Here is an 18,523-nt window from a genome sequence, read left to right as displayed (position 1 = left end):
CCTATCCTTAGACTTTTTTTCCAAACCCTATTTTTAATTCAAATTTCATTGTGTTGATCTTTTTTCTACCTCATTTTATACTGTGACATTAAAAATTAATAGCAATGAAGCTGAGAATGTTTTTAACAGCCCCATCTCCTCTTAGTGTATATGGAGATACCCTTAAATAACAAAATACACGTGTGCACGCACACATACAAACATGAACACACATACCCAATTTCAAAAACTTTAAAGGAGTTTAATGTGGAAAAAACTCTATAACCAACATTAAATATCTGAGAATTTAAGGTAAGTGATCTTCATTTTGTTTTGTCTTACTGCTTCTAGAATAACAGTGACAAAAAAGTCTAACAGCAGAGATTTGCTGAGTAAAAATGTGATCAAATTATCAGACACTGTACACAAACCATCAAAAAACAAATGATAATGGAAATATTTCAGAGTAAACATACATTTGATGACTTGTGGATAGAAGAAAACACTTCCATTCTTGGTATAAATAACTGGTTTTGCCTGTCCATCTGACTGAAGTCCAACAAACAATCCTGGGTTCTTCACAGATTCCAGGCTTATAGATGCATTTTCCAAGTTCTTCTTAATTTTAAAATGACAGTCAATATCTCCTGTACCCTAAGATCAACATAACATGATTTCATAAATATGAGCAAACACTGAAGGGCAGAATTTAAAACCAGTCATTTCACAAGAATATTATTTTGCTTCATTTTCAAAGCCTCATGACAATTCTAGAACCTTTTTGCATAAATTGCACCATGTGCTTGACCCCATTTCATATGATCCAGAAACAGAGACCACGTAATTGGCTGAGGCAAGGGTGTATGCCCCAGATGAAGGGCTCTGAATCACAGAAGAACTTCAACTTAAGGAGAGTGCAATGTATGCTATATTTCATTTCAGAGTTGCCTATCTCTATCAATGAATAGATAATACTAAAATGTGAAATCTTCCTTTGGGAAATTACTCTAAAATAATGATGGAAAAGAGGGCAATTCTTATCATAGGTACAAATATATATCAATTTTCTGTGCTATCCCACATGTTCTGGATTGAATTTTCACTAGTAAATACAGTTCACATAAATTACTCAAAGACTGTATAGCAAAACATTCGAGAATTAGATGCCTAGGACTGATCAACATACCTTTCAGAGCATCAAAATAACTTCTTTTTTTAAGGCATTTATAATCTCTTATTAGAAAATATTTCACATTTTTCATCTATATTGCTTTAAAAAGTTTTCTTATGAGATTGAGGAGTTATAGAAAACAAATTTTGTAAGAATGAATTAAAATTTCCAATAGCAGCTATTATTTATAAAAGATGATTATAATTTGATCTCTACCCTCAAATGTGAGCTGCCTATAGGTAAGAACTATGTGTGTTGTCTGTTTCTTTCTCATAATATAAATATGAATTAAGCAACTCCTATCTTCTGTTCGTGGTATGGATACAATAAAAATTTGGCTTTGATTTGTTCACGGCCGAGTAGAGGACACAACCACACATACAAATAATAACAATATAATATGTAAAGCAAATAGCATAGAGATGGACTCCTTGGATTTGGGGAGGAAAAAAAGCACTAAACTCAGGAAAATAGGAAGGGCTTCCTGAGGAAGGTGAAGCTGAGAAGTGTTAAATAACAACTCAGCTAAGTAGAGGAAAGTGAGGGATGGAAGGTAGGGAATTTCAGGCAAAGGGGCAGCATGAACCAAGGCTAAGAGGCAGCAGGCAGCACAGTGTGTGGATGAACAAGCTTCCTGATGTTGCTGGACAGAGAGAAGGAAGTGAATCCAGAAATGCAGGATCAGTTTGTATGCAACATAGGGAGTCTAAGCCTTATTTTAGCCCATGGGAGCCACTGAAGCATTTTAACCAGAAAAGTGATATGGACAGATCTCAAATTGTCTTCAGGAAATTTCTTGAATGACTCTCTAATACCTTTACAAAAGAAAAAACTCATCTACCCTATCAGTATGCACCCCTTTGCAGATTTCTAACAATGATCAACAGAATCTCAGTTCTCTCCTGTTCTTCGAGTATGTAGCCTTGAAGCTCCCTTTTATTATTATTATTTTTTCAAATAGATTCTATTTTTTAGAATAGTTTTAGACTTACAGAAAAACTGAGATAGTACAGAGTTCCCATATACTCACACCCAGTTTCTCCTATTATTAACATTACATTAGTATGATACATTTGTTACAATTAAGGCCAATGCTGATCCATTACTAATACTTTATTGAAATTTCCTTAATTTTTACCTAATATCCTTTTACTGTCCAGGATTCCATCCAGGATACATTACCTGTAGTCCTCATGTCTCTTTAGAATCCTCTTGGCGGTGGCGGTTTCTCAGACTTTCCTTGTTTTTGATGACCCTGACAGTTTTGAGGCATACTGGTAAGGTATTTTGTAGGATGCCCCACTAGAATACTTCTGATCTCTTCCTCATGATTAGACTGGGGTTATGAGATATTGGGAGGGAGACCATAAAGGTGACGTGCTGCTTTCATCATATCATATCAAGGGTGCATTCTACCAACATGACTTATCTCTATTGATGTTGACCTTGATCACATGGCTAAGGTAGTGTTTGTCAGATTTCTCTACTAGAAAGTCACTATTTTTACCCTCATTTCCATACTGTACTCTTTGGAAGGAAGTCACTATGTGCAGCCCATACATAAGGTGCATAAGTTATGCTCCACCTCCTTGAAGGCAGAATATTTCACATAATTTTTCTGGAATTCATCTGCACGGGAAATTTGTCTCTTCTCTCCATTTATTTACTCATTTGTGTGTATCATTATAGACTCATGAATATTTACTTTTTCCTTTGGGTTATAATCCAATACTGCTTTATTTACTTTGTTGCTCAAATTGTTTCAGTTTTGGCCACTGGGAGATCCTTCAGTTGGCATCCAGGTCCCTCTGACATATTCCCATAAGTAAGTTTGTGTTGGCTGTTTTTGAATACTTCTTTACTTCCTGGCATTACAAGATGCTTCAAGTTCACCTTGTATGTTTCCTGCCCCCTAGACCTAGGATCAGCCACTTTTCCAAGAAGCCCTAGTTCCTTTTATTGGAGAATGTTATTAGAAACCAAGATGTGGGCACTAGGTCTGCATGTTGCTACTGGGCTGCTGTTGCTTCTAGGTCCTCTCACCTAACAGAGAAAAATATATGTGTTTATACTAACTCATGTATATATATTATTTGTAAATATTTCTATATGCAACCATTTGCATTTGTATTCCACTAAACATGAATTCATACTGATGTCTCCAATTCTAATGGATTACCACACATTCTTGCTTCCTCCCCTTGTTTATCTGTAAACTCCGACTCCTACAATAAGAAACCGGGCTCTCACCATCTGCCACCCATTTACATAGTTGTTCTATTCCAATATACATTTGTAGTGGTATCAGAATTGTTAACCCATATTCCCATGGGATACAACTTTATCGCTAGAGTACAGTGCTTACATGCAGTTACCTTTTGCTTTTAGTCTTACTGACTCCATTCATTTCCAAAGATACTTAGGTCAGGATTTCTTCCCCAAATCCCCTTCATAGAATTTGTTTCACACATTTTTAATAGTTAAATTCTCTTGTCATAGACTGCATTCCTTCTTGGGATTTCTAAACCTCTTGAATGATTTTTTTTTTAATTTGCCTACATTAAGTTTCACTCGTGCTATACAGTTCTATAAATTTTGATAAATGCATAATGCCCAGTATCCACCATTATAGTAGTATACAGGATTAATTTTTCTGCCCTAAAGATTGCCTATGCTTCACCTATTCATCCGTTCTACCCTCCCCTCAACCCTTAGAACGCACTGATCATTATACTGTCTCTATAGTTTAGCATTTTCCAGAATGTCATATAATTAGAAACATAATTTGTAGCCTTTTTATACTGGTATATTACACCTAGCAATATGTATTTAAGTTTTCTCAATGTCTTTTCATGGCTTGATGGTTAATTTATTTTTAGTGTTAAAGAATATTCCATTGTACAGATGGAATATTTATCCATTCACCTATTGAAGGACATCTTGGTTGCTTCCAGTTTTTGTTAATTATGACTAAAGCTGCAATAAACAAGTTCAATTTTGTGAAAAGTGTAAGGTCTGTGTCTAGATTCAGTTTTTTACATATGGATATCCAATTGTTCCAGCATCATTTGTTGAAAAGCCTATCCTTTCTCTATTGGATTGCACTTGTTCCTTTATCAAAGATAAGTTGACTATATTTATGTGGTTCTATTTCTGGGCTCTCTATTCTGTTCCATTGATCTGTCTACTCTTTTACCAATACCACACTGTCTTGATTACTGTAGCTTTATAGTAAGTCTTGAGGTTGAGTAGTGTCAGTTCTTAAACTTTATTCTTCTTCATTGTGTTGGCTATTCTGGGTCTTTTTCCTCTCCATATAAACTTCAGAATCAGTTTGTTGCTATCCACAAAATAGCTTGTTGAGATGTTGATTGGGATTGTGAGAATCTACAGATCAAGTTGGGAAGGACTGCCAACAACACTAAGTCTTCCAATCCATGAACACAGAATATTTGTCCATTTATTTAGTTTCTTTGATATTTTTCATCAGAGTTTTATAGTTTTCCACATATAGATCCTGTCTATATTTTGTGAGATTTATACCTAAGTATTTTTTTGTGTGCTAATGTAATTGGTGTTGTGGTTTTAATTTCAAAATCCAATTGTTCATTGCTAGTATATAAGAAAGCAACTTTTGTGTGTTAATCTTGTATACCGCAGGTTTGTTATAATCAGTTATCAGTTCTAGGGTTTTTTTGTTGTTGATTCTTTGGATTTTTTTACATAAACAATAAAGTCATCTGTGAACAAAGATAGTTTTATTTCTTCCTTGCAATCTGTATAAAGTCTGTTTCCTTGTCTTATCGTATTGCTTTAGCTAGGACTTCCAATACAATCTTGAATAGGAGCAGTGAGAGTGAACATCCTTGCCTTGTTCCTGATTTCAGTGCAAAAGCATCCAGTTTCTCACCAGTAAGTATGGTATTAGCTATAAGACTTTGTAGATATTGTTTTGTTTTTTTTTTTTTTGAGGAAGATTAGCCCTGAGCTAACATCTGCTGCCAATACTACTCTTTTTGCTGAGGAAGACTGGCCCTGAGTTAACATCCATGCCCATCTTCCTCTACTTTCTATGTGGGACACCTACCACAGCATGGCTTGCCAAGTGGTGCCATGTCTGCACCCGAGATCCAAACCAGTGAATCCCGGGCTGCCACAGCAGAATGTGCACACTTAACTGGTGCACCACCGGGCTGGCCCCAAGATTTTGTAGATATTCTTTATCAAGTTGAGAAAGTTGTTCTCTATTCCTAGTTTGCTGAGAGTTTTTCTTTTTATTTTCACCACCAATATTTAATTAGCCATTAAGACCCACTGACTACTCCACAACAATATCTATCAAATTTGACAAACTCTTCAATTTAGTTGTTACTTCCCAAATCTCAGTCCCACATCACCTTTTGCCTAGATCACTACAACCACCAGCTGAAGTGAGAATCATATTTTTGGATTCTTAAACCAATATATTGTCACTGCTAATTGTTACAAGACTCTCCAACCTACTGGATCAATAGTAATCATTATGTCTTGGGTAAGTAGAATCTAGCCTAGAACAAATAAATATTTGCTCAAATAGAAGTTTCCAAATAGAAGAGTTTTAAGAAAGCTATGTCAAATAAGAAATCAGAAGGGAGGTGTTTTTCCTTTGCAAAAACAAGCTTTATTGTGAGAGAAAATGGTTACCAAAAGAAATTCCAGAACTGGACTTTATATACTTAGAGCTGAGCCTGGAGGACTGGACACCATAGAGTTTCAATGATAAAGCCCTGAAAAGGTAGATACCATATATGACACAGAGGAAATTTCTACCCCACAGGAAGAAGATAAATCCATCTGGTGTTGAGAGGAGAGGCCTGGGGTAAATGGTCTGGAAGAGAGACGGGATGTCCTTTTTAAAACCCCACTTGAAGCTGATTCTTGGTGTAGCAGAAAACTAAGGGGCAGTGAAACATTCATGTATATTGTAGGGGAGAATCTCAAAAACTGAGGGGCTATTCCGAGAAATTTTAGTATTTCCCTTATAGCATCCTAGTATTCAGCATAGTACCGAACAATATGGGGCCATCAAGAAGATGAATTAGAAATGTCTAAGGGAGGAGTCTGAGCAGATGACACTGATATAGCATCCTAGCTTCTCCATAACCCACATAAAGACATCAGGGGATCCAGAAGTTATCCCATGCCCCAGCGGTAGGCTCAAGCACTGAGAAAACTAGTGACCTGGGAGAGGGCTGGACTTGCTACAAGTTGGACACAGAGTTGGAAACTTTGAGACACAAAGGCTAGGTAGGCATCTAAAGCTCAACATTACCCAAAATGTTCAGGCTACAATATCAGCCTCATTTGAAATTATATCAGATCGAGATGTCGAGGGACAAACCAAATCAGACACACTGCAGCAGACCCAGTGTGGGCCTGAAGAAGAATATATGTCCAGTGGCTGTTTCTCATGACTTGTTTTTCAAGATTTTACACCCAGGTATCAACCAAGGATGAAGGAAAAGAAAAAAAATAAAAGAAACCCTGACTTATTATTGACCTGTAAGGAACTAACCTTTGAACTAGATAGAAACCAAGATATGTAAGCATTATTTTGGCTGCAAAAAAATCAATCAACTGAGCTAAGCATACTGGAACATGCTAGAACTACTAGTGTACTTTAGGCAAACCGTGCGCTTTTGAGTCAAACTGTGTTTTGTTATAGTATTCTCATAGCTATTCTTGCAAACTTTAGGTTCTCCATAAACTACCTGGTCTTCTATATAGAGGCCGGATTTATCTTACCAGTCTACTATCTCCCCAAACTTGAAACAGATATCCTACTAAAAACAGATGTCATCTTCAGCCAGCTCTGATGGCCTAGTAGTTAAATTTGGCACACTCTGTTTCGGTGGCCTGGGTTCCATTCCCAGGTGCGAAACCACACCACTTGTCTGTCAGTAGCCATGCTGTGGTGGTGACTCACATAGAAGAACTAGGAGGACTTACAACTAGAAAATACAACTATGCTCTGGGACTTTGGGGAGGGAAAAAAAGGAAAAATAGGAAGAATGGTAACAGATCTTACCTCAGGGAAAATCTTTCCACAGCAAAAAAAAAAGGGATGTCAATTTACATTAAAGACCTCAAGCAACTGCCCATGACTCACACAATTGAAAACTCTTTCCCTGACATATCTCTTTCCTTATCAATGCTGAACTTTGTACCTAACCTCTGTCAATGTACTTTTAGACTAATGTAATTATCTGTTTACATTCTTTTTTTCCCCTTCTAGATTGCAAGTTCCCTGAGGGCAGGGGGCATGTCTGAATATATCTACTGTAGCACTAACAATGGGCACACTTTCTTCCTTTCAGTAGAAACTCAATAAATGTTTGTTAACTCTAAAAAAGAAGTTCACTTTTTGCTAATTTCCAACCTCATAATTTGTTCATGTAATGTCTTCCCTTCTCTTTTTTGATAATGAAAAATTAGATTATTCCATCTAAAATTTGCCATTCCAGGTGATGGGGTTCAGGACACACTACTCCAAAAATATGGCACCTTAGTATATTGAATATTTCAAGATGAAGGAATCTGTAAAACAGAAGGTGCAGGAAGGATTTTCTGATCTTCCTCTGAAGCAGGTCATAAGACCCTCATGTGAGAGGTCCCCTCCCCATACCAGCAGGAAAGAAGCATCCTTATCTCTGAAAACAGAGGGATGCTGAGAGGAATCTGAGTGAGCAGGCCTTGCTGTTTCCCTCAGTTTAAGACACTTCGCTCATACTCTTTTTTGGTCCTATCACATGTTTCTACAACTTCTCACTTTTCACCAAACCTAGCAAAAAATGTCCGAGTTTAAGCACTCCCTCAAGTCTTTATTTCCTTATGAAGGCTCCTGTGTCATGTAAAACTTATATTAAACAAATTTGTATGCTTTTCTCTTGTTAATCTGTCCTTTGTTATAGGGGCCTCAGTTGAGAATTCAGAAGGATGGAAGAAAAAGACATTTTCCTTCCCCTATGAAAGAAACTTCTCCTGACTCACCTGCTCAAATCAATCTGTCTTTCCCGAGCCCTCACATAAGCATTAAATCATAACTTGAATTGGATTAACAATTGGCTATTGTTCTCTAGATCACTGATGTGTGCATATTTTTTTCCTCCAATAGACTGTAAGCACCTGAGGAATGCTATCAGTTTTTCTGTGTGTGTGTGTGTGTGTGTGAGGAAGATTGGCTCTGAGCTAACATCTGTGCCACTCTTCCTCTACTTTATGTGGGATGCCACCTCAGCATGGCCTGACAAGCAGGGCTAGGTCTGCACCCAGGATCCGAACGTGTGAACCCCAGGCCACTGAAGCTGAGTGCGTGAACTAGCCACCAGTTTTTAACCTTCCATTAGTGAAAATAATGAAAATAAAATTTAATATAACTAAATGTTTAAACAATAAACCTTGTGGTCGGCCCCATGGCCAAGTGGTTAGGTTCGCATGCTCCACTTCAGCGGCCCAGGGTTTCACTGGTTCAAGTCCTGGGCGTGGACATGGCCCCACCTATCAGGCCAAGCTGAGGCGGTGCCCTGCATAGCACAACGAGGAGGACCTACAGCTAGAATATACAACTATGTACTGGGGCACTTTGGGAAGAAAAAAAAAAAGATTGGCAATAGATGTTAGCTCAGGTGCCAATCTTAAAAAAAAACAATAAAACAATAAACCTTTAGAGATTGCTTTATTTCCTCTTTCCTTCTTTCATTAAAAAAAATCTCTGATTAATCCTTAATCAAAATATAAACTGATGAATGAAATGGAAATGGAAAATAAAATAGTGGGGTTTGGATGCAAAAGGGTCATATACTTTGTGTGTCCTCCTACACATTAACAACAAATACCAACTGGACAAAGCCATGTTGGAATATCTGATGCATGCTCACACCAGTATAAGCTAAAACAACATCTAATGCCCATTTCCCTCTATCTGGCTTCTTTGCAGAAGGACACCTCCTAGTCACCATCACCAAGTAATATTTTATCTTCTCATTCATTCCATATTTGTTGAGCGTCTACCAAATGTCAGGCCTTGTTGAAGAGTCTGGGAGATTTTAACAAACAAACCAAAAAATCTCTCCACCATGATGCTCAAATCCTAGTGGCATACGTTCTATGCTGGAGTATTATTAATGCCACTCATCAGCCTTCTCTTTTTCAGGATGAATCACTCAGTGATTTATTCCTCTCTTCAAGCCTCTTTGCTCCTGAGGGGGTGAAAATCTTCATTTCTATCCTCAAGCCCCTTTGTATATTCCTTAAGCCTCTTTCATGTGGCAAAGATCAAAATTAATCCATACACTATGGTCTACGGTAACAGTGAAATGCTAGATGATTTTCTAGAAAATTCAAACAAAAAAAATTTATCTCAGAATTTTATTAACATTTTTTGATTAAGTAAAACATGATTTAGACTTCCAGTTTCCAGTTCTGCATGTAAGGAGCTTGGAAGTCACCGCTTCATCTTAACAAGTAAAAAGCTAAACACACTGAAAAATCAACAACCGTTTTTGGATCCACAAGAGAAGGGAGGACACAGGGCAAACCACTGCTCCAGAGCTGGAGACACAGACAGGGAAATGCAGGGAGTTACAGCTCACCAGCACAGAGAGTCATAAGCATAAACCAATGAGGGAACCAGTGCCCAGGTATGAAACTTGAACTATAATTGAAGAATTGCTGGAGGCTCACTGTAGACAAGTTTGAGAGTTAAAATTCCATGGGTCCAGTCATAGGGTGACCCTCATACTTTTACCTCCAGGAGCTCAACCAGGTTCCCAAAGTAAATATCAGAGACGAATCCCCTCATGCTTCTGGCAGGCAGAGGGGAAAATGAATGATTTTGAAATACACCAGAGCACTCTGTTCTTCTTAACAAAGACTTCTCACAGGAAAAACTAGTTAATCAGGGCCTAATTTTGGGGGCTTTATCAGGGCTTACCTGACTTAGGGGAAGGGAAATATCCAACTCCAGCCCACTCTAGCCATCCTGGAACTAAGCAGCACTTGTGAAGTTCACAGTTCAGAGGCACAGGTTCATTAAAAACATGATTTATCATTATTTATATAAAACTAAGCATTTACATAAAACTTCCACTGAATTTTATACTTTTCAACCCTCTAATCTAGCATTGTGTATACATAGCCCATCTACATGCTTCATATACATCTTCTTAAAAATATGAATTATCTCTAACTTTTTAGTGATTTGCAGGTATGGAAATATATTTTGAGTGAAAAGGCAAAATTAGATGAGAGAATTTTTGCTAGTTTCTACATACTAAACTCTTGCCCATAAACAAGGATCCTTCTAGTGTGAGGTGTGTCTGTGTTATGTGTCTTTGGTACATTTACCACTCTTTAGTTTGTTTTTCCTATAACGCCTACATCTTCTTTTCCTTTGCATTCATGCTTAGTGATGAGTTCCACTCATGTTGTTTTGGGGCTTGTTTTTCTTCTTTACATTAACAACCTTACAATTGTCTCTAGTGAACTGCATTCTATTCGTTGCCAAGTTGAATCTCTACTACTTCGAAATCTATTCAAGTGATTTACTCCTACAGCATAACAATTTTATAGTAATGGAAATAGAAACATTTGTTACAGGATCAGCATCGCTTGACTTAAATAAACCTAAGTATGTTTGCCTATAAGAAATGTTTTCAAATATACAATGGCAGACATCCTGGAAACATTAATGCTTTTATTCAATTCAATTTATAGAATAAGCATTTGTCGAGTAGCTACCAGGACTGAGGCACTGTTACGTTTTTAAGGTATAGTCATATGAGCACACATTATACTTTACCTTTGAATGCATCTTAAATCCCTTTGGGATTGTAAGCATGCCTCAGCATAGCCTCTAAACATATGTAAATGAGAGTAATTAAGATGATCATTACCATTCTGTTTTCAAGAGTAATGTCATTCCAGCCTAGTGATTTCTGGTCAGATACAATGAAACTGAAAAATAATATGCCTGATTGTTATGGCAATACCATTTATTAAGAACAAAAAAGCATATGCATTTTGACTAAAAAAGACCTAAGAGCAAAATTTTAGATGGAGAATTTTAGTCAGACAACCATATCAATGAGTCACCTAAACAATGTATAATATAAAGAAAACACTACAATGGAAGTAGCAGAAGTAAAATACAAATGATGAGAGTTCTGAGAAGGCTCTTTTCTACAAAAGTACCAAAGCAAAGGTTAAACATCAATGTTGTTTAAATGGTAAATGCCACCAGGAGCAGCCTCAGAGTCCTCCAGCTCTCAGTTAATTACACAGGTCTTCTATGCACCAAACAAGTGACTACACGGGACCCACAGGAGGAGCCCACACTGACCCTGATGTCCTGTGAGAGCATGTGTGGGAGGCCATAGCCAATAGGCCAATCCCAATGAAAAGCTAGGATAGGACTGATCCAGACTATGCCTCATAGATAGAAGCATTAAATTTAGAATAGAAATCCATTAATTCTGGCCAATCTTTAAATAACTATGCAAAAGGAGTCATTATGTCATTTACATGGGTCAGTTTTAGGTAAAGCCATGCTACTATTGCTTTCCTGCCTAATTATTTGTTTTGTTGTATTAGCTTAGGTGTTAAAGGATGTCATTACAAATGTAAGAGAGCTAGTTCAGCCTTTGCCATACAACAGACCCTCAAAATATTAGTCTATCCCCTCTCCTTGCTTTCCTTGCTGATCTTGTTACAATATCAGGAAATTCATCTTTGACCACAATAGAGGCACATTTTCCTAGGATTTACAGAGTATTCAGGAGCCTCTGGCTTCATGGAAAGGCTCTTTAAAATTTCAAATCTTTTAGGAAAGCAACATCAGCATCATGGTGGAGAGAGTTCGCCCAGTGATCTCTCCCCTCCACAATACAACAAAAAAGACATTCATACTCCAAGAAAGGACATCCACACAACACAGAAGACATCTGAGAGACCCACACAGCCATATGTCAGAGGGTGGAGAGGCTGGAGTCCCCTTGGAGGAGGTGGAACAAGGTAAGAGAAAACCTCACACCCTCACCAAAAGACTGTGATCCAGGACTGAGCGAAGTCTCCTCCAAGAGGGAAGTGAGGCGGTAGGGGACACTGGATCATGGGAATATCAAATATCCCTGGGGTCCTTCATAGCCTAGGGAGAAGCCCCCTACCAGGGTGAAAGCTATTGGGGGTGGGGGGTGACCTCATCAAGTCAATACCCCAGGAGAGCTGATAGTGAAAGCAGAGCAAGTAAGCCCATGAGAGCACACAGAAGAAAGCACCCCTTCCCCCACCCACCCAGCACCGGTTCCAGCACCTGGGATCCTGGTGGAATGCAGAGTGCTCAGAACATGGGGCTCTTGACCCCCACCCAGTGGTGACAGGTGGTAACTACAACCAAATAACACCAGGATGAGAAAGAACAGAGTCACGCCTTCTAGCAGTATCAAAAATTATATTAAATCTCCAGACCAGTGAGAAAATTATACGTACCCAGAAATCAGTCCTGAAGACACAGAAATGTGTAATCTAAATGACAGAGAATTCAAAATAGCCATCATCAAAAAACTCAGTGAACTAAGACAGAAGGTAGAGAAACAATTCGAGTTCAGAAGCTATTTCACAAAAGAGATTGAAACTATAAAGAAGAATCAATCAGAAGTATTGGAGACGAAAGATACAATCAATGAGGTAAAACAAAATATGGATTCCCTGAGGCTCCAGCAGGCATCATAGAGGAGCAAATCAGCATAATCAAGGATAGACATATTGAAATGCTCCAGACAGAGGAGGAGAGAGAACTAAGACTAAAAAGAAATGAAGAAAGTCTCCAAGAAATATCTGACTCAATTAGGAAATGCAACATAGGAATTATAGGTATTCCAGTGGAAGAAGAGAAGGAGAATGCAGCAGAAAGCTTTTTCAAAGAAATTATAGCAGAGGCCTTCCCAAACGTAGGGAAGGAGATGTAAATCCATGTGAAAGAGGCAACCAAATCTCCTAAATATGTCAATGTAAAAAGACCTACTGCAAAGTACATAGTAGTGAAACTGGAAAAAGTGAATGACAAAGAAAGAATACTAAGGGGGGCAGCAAGGCAGAAGAAAATAACCTACAAAAGAACACCTATCAGGCTTTCAGTGGATTTCTCTGCAGAAATCTTAAAGGCTAGGAGAGACTGGAATGACATATTCAAATCTTTGAAGGACAAAAAATTTCAGACAAAAATACTCTATCCAGTGAAAATATCCTTCAAATATGATGGAGAAATAAAAACTTTCCCAGATAAACAAAAGCTCAGGGAGTTCGTAGCCACAAGACCCCCCACTACAAGAAATCCTCAAGAACGGCCTCATACCTGAAAAAAAGAAAGGGAGAGAGGGCTTATAAAGCATGGAGTAAAGAGACAAGTAGGTAAACAAAATCAGAAAGTTGTAGCTATACATCAGAACAGGTTAGCAAAATTTCAAATCTTTTAGCAATAATTTTTCAATGCAATAATTTTTCCAAGAACAGGTTTGGAATTTTTAACAGAAACACCAGGAAGCTAGAGACCTCTACAGAATGTTTGAGCCCTCAATTTTTAGGAGGCAGATGGACAAAAGTAACTCACGAATAGGTATGTCATAGGCCAGGAAGACCTCCAAAACCTTACCTCAAGCTGAAGATTTTTATTGACATTAAAAAAAAAATAGTAAGATTTCCTTTGCAGCCTCAAAGATTACACACACCTTACCCTTTGTGTGTGTGTGTGTGTGTGTGTGTGTGTGGTAGGGGGTCGATATTGAACTGGGAGGCATTAGTAAAGCAATATCCATTTCTTAAACATTGAAATACATCCATTTTAGAACGTAAATAGCTGCAGTCTGAGCCAGCTAGTTCCTCCCTGGTGCTCTGGCTGCTCCAGCATAGAAGAGCCTCTGGAAGTCACAGCCCACTGTTCGGGTTGCGGGGTAGGTACTGGATCTCAGTAGGAAAAACTGGATACTGATAATGTGGCCAGCCAATGCCTCATCCCCATCTTGGAGCCTAAGGCTCCTTTACTCCTTGCTCTTCCCCAAAGTTACACTTGTAGGAGCTGCAATTTATGAACGGGTTGTTAAATGCAAGATTTTGACTTGTGGAAGGTGCAGTGTATCGAACTGGTTGTTAAATGTGACAAACAAATGACAAGCAATAGGATATATTGGAGTATATGAGGAAGCCATTTGGTATAAACCTAATTCAGCCTGACCTTGTTTTTCCAAAAGGGGCTAATATGGCTGTTGAGCATACATTGTATATCTGCTTTAAGCATTTGCTATGTCCCAAAGGCAAGAACAAATGGCCTTAAGATAAAGATGCAACTTCCCCTACATTGACATTTCCTTAAGGATAAGCATCTCTCCCTAGCCTAGCAACTGATTACTGCACCTACCCTGTGACCACCCATCTGGAGACAACAGACCTGCTTCCTGCTGTGTCCACTAAGACAGTAGACCTGCTTCCTGCTGTGTCCATCAATCACTGTGGTGACAGAGCAATCTTGTGACTATTGTAAAAGGGACATTTCAATCATACGTGATGCATGCTCTTTGACAGTATATAACCACTCTGTACTCCCCCACTTCTGTGGTGCCTTTCCTTCCCTGGGGAAGGAAGGCCCCAGGCTATATGGTCCTCACAATTGGCTCATAATAAACTCACCCCAATTTTTATTTATAGATTGGTTATGGATTATTTTTGTCAACAAATGCAAGATTTTGACTTACGTGGGCCTATTTCTGGTTTGCCCTTTTAGACAACCTCCCCTTCCCCTTACCAGTCTCTTTTCCATTCAGCTCCTGCTTCACACATATGTGTTACCTTACAAGACCTCAGGAGAATGACCTTAACCCTCTGGATAAATTATATGAAATCAAGATATGGAATGCTCATTTCCAAAAGGCCTAGAGAATCTCTGCATTATACTCTGAAATGGTATGAATTCCTTATTAATGTTTTAAATATAAAATTCCATGTAATCAAACCATTTATGCTCCTTCACCTCTATTAACAGATCTCCCTGGGTTCTCCATTTTGGCTATCTCTGTCCAAAGGCAAACAGAACAAATGCCTCTGCTTTCTTCAAGTTATTAAATATCTTTAAGAAGAAGTGATACTTGGATTTGAAACTCCAATATAATTGCCCACTTCAGTTCCAAAGTACACAGAAAATGTGGAACCTAGCTTTTCATCCTGAGAAGTCCATCAGGGAGGGGAAAGAAAGGGGGATCCCTAGCGTTCATGCAAAGCACAGGACAGGTTGAGAGGACACAGTTTCACACCCCATCATTCACCTGAGAAGCTGTCAACAAGACTAGTTCTAAGAAAATTGCTGAAGAAGAAAACTTTGCTTTCGTGTTTGAAATCACTTCCCTTCTACGTATCCTGACCCTGGTCTCCTCATGAGGGTGCCCTCATGGGTGTCAACCCAGTGTTTCTATCCTGTTATAATGAATCCTCCAGCACAGGGGCTTAGGAGACAGACTGACCTGGACAGACTCTCAGCTCTGACACTGCCTGGGGAGCTCTGGACAACTTACTTAAGCAGGCTCACATTCAGCTGCTTCATCTGAAGAGTGAGCATGCCAATAGCTCCTTTGTGGCAGGAGAACACCTCTATGTATTAATCCGTAAGTTTCCACTCATCTTCCTGTGTTCACCAAATTATCTTGATTGAACACCAAGGACCTTTTCCATTCCTTCAGCCTAATCAGATAGAGTCACCCATAGCACAAACAGGAAAAGGAGAAGAAAAAAAGCATGAGTATTCAGAGTAGGGCAGAAAGAGTCAAGATTCTGCTATACACTTCAGAGGAAATTTACTGACTTGGAAGGACAAGATAAACAGCACACTGAGAAAAAAATGGAAGAGACAGAGAAGGTCTACAGAGACAGGAAAGGGAAAAATGGAAGAACCATGAAAATCACTATCCAACTTGTGTATGAGCCAGCTAAATGGAAGGTTACTGAGCAGTGAGCTGTCCCTTTGGTTGTCATCTAGGGAAGACACAAATTTCCAGTGTTGGCCCATTCCCACTTAGGAGTGACAGTTATCTGTGCTCCCATAAAATTCTCCCTAACAACTTCGAAACACACATACCCCAAAACATGTGCCGTGTAGTAACACAGTATCTACCTCACAATTCTGAACACTCCTATGAACTCCAGAAAAGAAAGGTTTGTATACTTTGTGGATGTTGGTGAAATGAAGGAAAAATTCCTTCCTGATGTTCCCCCATAGGATGACTGAGCATTAGATGAAATCATACTTTCAACTAGTCTTGCCATACTAATAATGCTCCCTGATTTCAACATCAACTAGTCCACTTACCAGTTTAAAGACCATAAGCATGACACTCTGTCTCTTAAGCATGGCGTCGTCTTCTGTGAAATGGAATACGGCCCACTTTACAGTGCTCTTGTGAGTCAATCAAGGATGCTAATTAAATGTGTGTGTGTGTGTGCTTTTCCCCTTTGCATTGTGAACATCAGTGCAGCTCACCAGGCACACTCACTGATCCACAGCAAAGAAAGGGACACAGAGACCATGAATGGTCTAAACCTTTGCTCTCCCTCCCAGAGAAGCTCATGCAAATGCTCCCATATAGCCAGATGCCATACTGGTAAGAAGAAAGGGAGAGGGAGCACCTTGGAGTTTATCCAAAAGATATAGTTTAAACTAAACTGCTTCAGTTAGAACAGATGGACAGCGCAGTAATAGACAAGTTAAATGTATGATCTTATATGCCTCTCAACTCCTAAGAAAACTATGAATATACAAAAGATGCTATGTTAGTTACCTTCCACATCCCCTCCTAAGTCTTAAGGTGTTAAAGAAGAACCCCTAATATTTAGAATTTAAAATTACTTGCTTAAAGTACAGGGTTTCAACTGGTGGAAATTCAGGCACCAAAAGAAGCAGTAAGGAAATATTGCTGAGTTGGGACTTTCTAGAGCCTTGGTTCTCAAAGTGTGGTTTGTGGACCAACATCATCAACAACAGCTGGGAACAGACACACCGGTCCCACTGCAGTCTCTATAAATTAGAATCTGCTTTCTAATACAATTCCCGGGTGATTTGTATGCACATTATAGTTCAGAAGCTGTGTCTAAAGGATGAGGATCCCTCTCTAATCATACCAAGCATGCAGCTGCCCTCCCCACTTATTAAAAACACCAGTCAAGGGGGACTACCATATATAATATCCGATTCCCGGAATGTTCATAGATTAAAAGTAAAAAACGAAATACTCAGAAAGTGCCATTTTCCTATCTATTATTGGCAAATGTCTTAAACGTTTGCTGAGAAAAATACGAGCAGATGCTTACTGTTCCATCACACTGGCCATCCTTAATCCTCAGATACATCTGTGCATTTTTCACACTTTCAAACATGCAAATCCCAGAGCTGATTTTATGTACTTTCCAGTAGGATTTTTCAGACTGGTTCCCCACTCCAGTGCAGCTTCCATCGGGCTGGATACACAGGGCCTGGCATAGACTTGTAGCAAGTAGAACCACAGCACTGTTGAGGAACATACCCTTCAGAGCAATAAACAGAACAGAAAGGCAATAAATAACAAGCTCATGTTTTGTAGGGGAAGATCCATTCTCTTACAGAAGTTGCATTGATCAGAATCTTACCAAAAGTCTGGTGGTTAAAAATGAGCAGAAGAAGGAAATAAATAATTTAATTGCTATGCAAAGCTAAACAAAACTAAAGGAGGTTGTCTGGTTGACTGATTATAATTTACATCAGTCATTATTTATTGAGAGTATAAAGGTCAGCATCACATGCTACAGAGATTTTAAAAAGATATAAAGCACAAACACTCCTCTTAAGAAATTCACAATCACTATAAACAATTTTAATACTAATATAAAGCAGAATAAAAATAGTGTGCTATAAGAGCACCTGAATTATGAAATGCACTATATGGATATTAGTTAAAAGTATGCATGTAGGAATAAATGAATGAATGAATGAAAAGAGATGTTGAATACAACTAGCGTATATTTAAGTAAATTCTATGTAATTGATAGCTTAAGTGGAAGATATAAAAAGTTCTTGAGGTGCTGGCCCCGTGGCCGAGTGGTTAAGTTCACGCGCTCCGCTACAGAAGGCCCAGTGTTTCGTTGGTTCGAATCCTGGGCACGGACATGGCACTGCTCATCAGACCACGCTGAGGCAGCGTCCCACATGCCACAACTAGAAGGACCCACAACGAAGAATATACAACTACATACGGGGGGCTTTGGGGAGAAAAAGGAAAAAATAAAATCTTCAAAAAAAAGTTCTTGAAAGTTAATTAGAAATAC

The 18,523-nt window shown here is 38.7% G+C and overlaps 1 protein-coding gene across 14 annotated transcripts in view; it reads right to left on the bottom strand.

Moving 5' to 3' along the window:
- Window positions 1-18,523, bottom strand: part of RP1 (RP1 axonemal microtubule associated) — a 335,045-nt gene that overhangs the window by 151,260 nt on the left and 165,262 nt on the right. For all 14 annotated transcript variants that reach the window (XM_046641544.1, XM_046641545.1, XM_046641549.1 and 11 more), the window contains 2 exons: window positions 17,534-17,746; window positions 456-633 (listed from right to left, as the gene is read on the bottom strand). In XM_046641544.1, the coding sequence (XP_046497500.1) occupies window positions 456-633; window positions 17,534-17,746 (391 nt within the window). The remainder of the gene's footprint in view (window positions 1-455; window positions 634-17,533; window positions 17,747-18,523) is intronic.

The sequence above is a fragment of the Equus quagga genome, chromosome 16 (genome assembly GCF_021613505.1).
Source record: "Equus quagga isolate Etosha38 chromosome 16, UCLA_HA_Equagga_1.0, whole genome shotgun sequence".
Classification (NCBI taxonomy): Eukaryota; Metazoa; Chordata; class Mammalia; order Perissodactyla; family Equidae; genus Equus; species Equus quagga.
The sequence above is the reverse complement of the archived record's forward strand: the minus strand, read 5'-3'. Positions and strand labels throughout refer to the sequence as shown.